The 6,000-nt window shown below is 34.4% G+C and overlaps 1 protein-coding gene across 2 annotated transcripts in view; it reads right to left on the bottom strand.

Moving 5' to 3' along the window:
* Positions 1-2,341: 2,341 nt before the first annotated feature.
* DCN (decorin) overlaps positions 2,342-6,000 on the bottom strand; it is a 41,317-nt gene continuing 37,658 nt past the window's right edge. For both annotated transcript variants that reach the window (XM_070409591.1, XM_070409592.1), the window contains exon 8: positions 2,342-2,747. In XM_070409591.1, the coding sequence (XP_070265692.1) occupies positions 2,553-2,747 (195 nt within the window). In that variant the 3' untranslated portion in view covers positions 2,342-2,552. The remainder of the gene's footprint in view (positions 2,748-6,000) is intronic.

Genomic DNA, 6,000 nt, shown 5'->3' with positions numbered 1-6,000 from the left:
GCCTCCCTTGTTACTGCCTGATACAAGGCTATGAATAAATATCACCAATATAATCATTTCATGGAAGTCCAGCTAAATTCAATAGCTTATATAAAGCTTTGTACATTTCTAACAGTAACTGGTAAAAAGAAAAATATGACTTTAAATGCAACAGCTTACTAGTAGAGCTCTAGGTATTAATTCTCATGATTCTCATCATTATCCAAATATTATTTTTGTTTTCTGCCAAATTTTTGTATAATACATAACTGACTGCCCCTTAATATTGACAGTGTAGGTTTTCTGTTTACACTTTGATTTTTAACATGAACCATATTTATTTAAATGAGTAAACTCTGCTTTAGTCAAAGTCATAAAAATAGCTTGGTGTTAAGAATGGAAAAGCAGATTCAGCTAATCATTTGACAAAGTTTCATCAAATATATGCTTTTTTATTCATTAGGACTCTGATCAATGCAAAAATGTCTAAAGTAACTGTGGTTCAGAAAATGTGCCTGGGATAGCATATGATGTGAGTGTAATTCTTATTGTAGGCTGGTAGAATTTGTTCACTAACCCTACAATTACAATTAGAAAACTTGAGCTTGTTATTCTCCAAATTCCTCAACCAGGTCATTTTCCTCTCTTCTCTGGCCTGCTCAAGATAAGACTTCATCTACCTGGCTTTCTTCATAGTTGTCTTTCCTTTAGGTTTGAACAGTGGAAGGATCTGTATAAGGAAAAGTAGATGTCCTGCTTCAGTACCTCACCTCTGACAGAATTGTGTTCCTTCAGGGACATGGCTCCCTGGACAGGAATGTCCTCCATAGCTGTCCTCTCATTTGGCTCCAGAAACACAATTTCTTTCCCTGTTCATTCAGCTGTATGGTGGGAATGGCTGTCTACCAGTGGCCAGCCTCTGGGCGCCTCACCATCCTTTGTTTGATGCAATACACTCTGCACACCCTGTAATAATCCCTTCATAAAATTATTTTCATGTGAATTCTCTGGGGTAAATTCAGTTTTCTACCAAACCCTGCCTTATACAAAGAAAAAGAGAAAAAGCTCTGTTGCCAGGTCTTTGTCAGGTATTTAACTACAGGAAAGTTCTTTCTACTAATTTAAATTTACTTTTCTATGAAATGAAAGTAACAACATTTGCTCACTGACACTACAGCGTTGTGAAGTTGGTATGTAATAATCAGAGAGAATCTCATGACTTTTCCTGGAAATATTGTGCTAATGTTCTTTTGTGTCCCGAATGAGAAATAATGGGGGAGATCTATATTTTGCAACCATAAGAGAATCCAGCCAGAAAATGCAGTGTAGGAAGGCAGAGCTGAAAGAACTGCTGAGACAGTTAGGTAGAACTTGGATCAAACTGGAGCTAAAGGCTCACCTACTAGCAGGGCTATTTTGTATATCCTTTTTTTTTTTTTTAGTTTAAAGCAGTTTGGATTCAGTTTTCAGTATATACAACCATAAAACATTCAACATTGTAGAAGAAACAAACTGTCTTCCCATGTTTACTTATTAGATGTTGATGGCATAAATACACTCTTTGATAAATATTTATTCTTGGTAAATCATCCCATTCCCCAGGCTTTTTGAATGGTCTGCTTTGATAGTTGTTTCTAAACTCTGCAGAAAAAATGCTAAAATTGAAAAAAGGTTTAACTGGATGCAATAAATATTTCTAATATGTCTAGGAATTATAGAAATATTCAAGTGAGTAGCCTAATTATACACATGAGAGTTTTAAAGCTGATTTAGTATCTTAGTAACTATAAGATATCAGTTTTCTAGACCACTCAGGAAAAGTCAGTTTTGTGTTTTATCAGCTTGACATTGAATATAGATAATGTAAGTTACAATACACAAATGTTAAAGGACAGGAGCAGAGTAAATATCTAAGAACTTGAAACAAGGTGCTATTTATATCAAGAAAGCAATGTCTATTTTTTAAGAAAATTAAGTTTAGGGAAGGTTTACAATTACACTTTTATACCATAGTAATATTTTGAATGTGAACTTGTGAATTTATTTTTTTCAAAATAATGACAGCAAAATTTTTACATAGCCTGTGTTGAATTTACATATTCAAATAAGGCTTTTTCAGTAATAATGGGGATTAATACAAAGCTAGAGTTTGACTTTTGACTTTATGTCAAAGGTACTAACCATCCTATAAGTTACAGAAGATTGATACTTTTAAAATTTAATTCCTTCTGAAAATTGTAAAGAAAAGCTTTACTAAATTTTGGACATACATATTTTCTCCAAATTTTACATTTAGTGAACTAAGGATATCTGCAATAGCTCAGTTAACATTAACAGAAAGCTTCAAAAAAGGATTCTGAAATGACAGGCAAAACTTTTTTATTGTAGGCAATTATTTTAACTGCATATTTGGCTTTACGCATGATAAGTCATGTGGGAAAAACATCCACATTGCAGTTAAGATTTCAGTATCTGGCTTTCATTTTCTTCTTCTTTTTTTTTTTTTTCTTTTTTGAGCAATGGCATTACTGGGATTTTGCCAGGTTATAAAAATAAGGGCTTATTGTTGGGAGTTACTTGTAGTTTCCGAGCTGAATGGCAGAGCGCACATAGACACATCGGAAGGTGGCTGGCAGAATCTCCCAGTACTTAACTGGGTTGCTGAAAAGGCTCACTCCTGTATAAGAAGTCTTTTTAGTGTTGAATCCACGTGGGCAGAAGTCATTAGTTCCAACTGCAGTGATGTTGTTGTTATGAAGATAGACAACCTGCAACATGAAATAATGGAAAATAGTTATCTTCCTCTGAATCCATTGAGGCTCTTCATGTAAATACTTTCTTCTTTTTTTATATCTTCATCCTTCAGTTTAAATACTGTAATACTTCTCAACCCAAAATTTTGATTGCTCTCTTTGTTTTAAAACTTGCTTTTCCCTTCCTCAGTCTCCCCATTTTGGTATATGGCATCTCAATCTTTTCAGATGCTCAATCTAAAAACATTGTCATTATTCTCGCTCCTTCATTTCTCTTATACTCTGTCCATCTCCAACAAATCCTGCCAGCTCCAACTGTAAAATACACATATAATCCAGTTCTTCTCCCCAAGTCTACTCCCAAATCCTTTTCCGAAGCTGCCATTACCTTCTTCAGTGTTATTGAAGTTGCACTGAGTATTCTTCCTGCTTCCTCTTTTGCCTTCCTCAAGTCTGTTATTTCTTTATTTTCTTTTAGTTCACAAAACAATTACTTTTAAAACTAAGCCAATTTATATCTTCTTTGTATCAATATCCCACTGGCTTCCCATGTCATGCAGAATAAAATCCAAAGTTCTCACATTGACATTCAAATCCTACATGAGCTGATATCCTTCTGCTCTGATCTCATCTCCCTTCACTGTGCAATCCAACCACCCTGGCCTACTTGCTTCTCCTCTAATGTACAAGGCATGGTTCCTCCTCCAGCCGGCATACACTGCTTCCTCCGCCTGGAATAACCTTCTCCATGCTGCCTGCCAGGCTTACTTCCTCGTATAATGAATTTCCCCTTAGCAGAAAAGTCTTCCCCAAACATCCCATCTGCCATTCTCTGTTGCTATTACACTTTTTTTTTTTTTACTTTTCTTTATAGCAATTATCACTATAGAGCACATTATATATTTATTTTGTTTTTTGTCTGTTTTCCTCCTATAAAATAAAAGCTCCATTAAGAGAAAAACCTTTTCTGTTTTGTTCATGACTTTAATAGGGATTGTGTGGAATTTTTAGATCAACTAGTGGAAAATTTTTATCTTGATAGTATCAAGTCTTCTAATTAACAAGCATGTAATATCTCTATTTTATCTTCTTTAATTTTTCATAAAGTCCTAATAGACTGTTTTAGTAGGAATGAACAAGTTGATTCTAAAATTACATGGAAATGCAAGGAAACAAAAGTAGCCAACACAATTTTGAAAAATTAGAACAAAATTAGAGGACGTTCACTCTCAATTTCAAAACATAATCAAAAGCTACAGTAATCAAAGGTGTATGCCCGGCCGGTGTGGCTTAGCCTTTGAGCATTAGACCCAGGAAGCAAGAGGTTGCCTGTTTGATTCCTGGCCGGGGCACATGCCCAGGTTGCTGGCTGGATCCCAGTAGGGGACATGCAGGAGGCAGCCACTTGATGATGTTCCTCTCTCATTGATGTTTCTCTCTCTCTAAAAAATCAATACCGAAATATTTTTTAAAAAAATAAGTGTACTAGAAAACAAAATGTAGCATATCCGTACAATGGAATGCTCTTTACCAGTGAACATGAAAGTGTAATAAATGCTATGAAGTGGATGTCCTAAAATCATTAGGATACCCTAAAAAAGCCAGACACAACAGCCAAACATTGTCATGATTACATTTATATAAAATGTCCATAAAAGGCAAATCCATAGAGACAGAAAGAAGATTAATGGTCCCCTGTGTCTGGGGATGAGATTCAGAACTGACTAAAAATTAAGAAAATATATTGAGGGTAATATAAATGTTCTGAAACTGGATTGTGGTGATGTTGAATAACTATATAATTAAACTATAAACTTATAGAAAAAGAAGTAGGTTGGTTGAAATCGCATGATGCCTATAGGAAGAGATATAAAATGAGTATATGAACAAACTATTAGATATGGAAAACCAAGAGTGATGGCCTTCTGAATGTGGGACCCTGAGTGGAAGTCTATGATATTTGTTGATATTCAACAAAATCTTTAAACCAGCATATTTTATATATTTTCCACTGTGATCCACAATATGAAACACATTATATATTGAGGTTCAGTACATGTACATCTGTGCATATAAAACAAAATACTTAGCATGACAGTGATTTTTATTAAATTTATTCTATTCTATCCCATCCCATCCCATCATATTTTATAAATATTCTTAATAAAGCCATGAAATTGATTATATGAACTTTAAGTAATGTATTTAGACTAACATTGGAAAAAGAGCAATCAAGAAGGTGAGAATGATTATTCTGAGATCTAAAAATGAAAACAAACAAACAAAACCCACCACCAACTAAAATTCTAATATTAACAATGGTAATTGTTATACCATTGTTATACCTATTCTTATTAGGTCTTTCAAAAGACCTGGTTTTATTTGCGGCTTCAAACCTGCTTACTCTCTTCTCTACCATCATCAAGCACCCACTGAAAAAGAATTAGCATAAAATAATGAAAATTGTGATATACCAATTTAATATGGAGTTTTTGTCACAATTCATTTATAAATATCAGTAATTTATTGATATCATTGACAACAGAGTAAAAGATAAATCTATCTTGAGCCCCCAAGTAATAAAGTTGAGATACTAGATTACCTAAAGAGCAACTTTATCAAATGGTTTTACCATAACATAGTGTCAGTGTCAAGTTTTAATTTCTGAATCACCAAAGAACTAAGTACCTATGTAAACCTCTGAAGCAATTTAATGCTCTATTACCACAGCGGGTCATTGAACTGTGTCCTCTAATCCTTTTGAGGATTAACTTCATTGTTTATATAAAGTTAATTCAGTCACATTGCTACATAAACATTCCATTTTGACCTATATGATATCTGCTGAAGCTACATGTTAAACCTATTATTTTATTCCATATCTGTGCATCACAGATTATATCATCTTCTCCAATCAGTATGTTATCACACTGATCTGTGACTTGAAAGTACCTACCTCAGAAAAAAATATTACTTTCTGGAATCAAGCTTTATAGTAAGTTCAAGGCAATAGCCTTAATTAAAAAAATAATTAATTGGACCTATCTATATATATAAAAGGCTAAGTGTCCATCTGACCAGTAACTATGAAACGCACTGACCACTGGGGACAAACACTCAATGCAGGAGCTGCCGTGATGCACACTGGCCATTTAAAAATAAATGGCACCACGGACATGGTGCCAACAAACCAACACTCGGCTTCCCTCAAGTGGGACACAGGCCCTGCCACCACCCACGAGCAATACCCAACCAAATTGCAGCCAAT

This window comes from Myotis yumanensis, unplaced genomic scaffold (genome assembly GCF_028538775.1).
Source record: "Myotis yumanensis isolate MYYU_CA2020_CCGP unplaced genomic scaffold, mMyoYum1.0.hap1 SCAF_3, whole genome shotgun sequence".
In the NCBI taxonomy this organism is placed as follows: domain Eukaryota; kingdom Metazoa; phylum Chordata; class Mammalia; order Chiroptera; family Vespertilionidae; genus Myotis; species Myotis yumanensis.
Note: the sequence above shows the minus strand (reverse complement) of the source record. Positions and strands in the feature narration are given on the sequence as shown.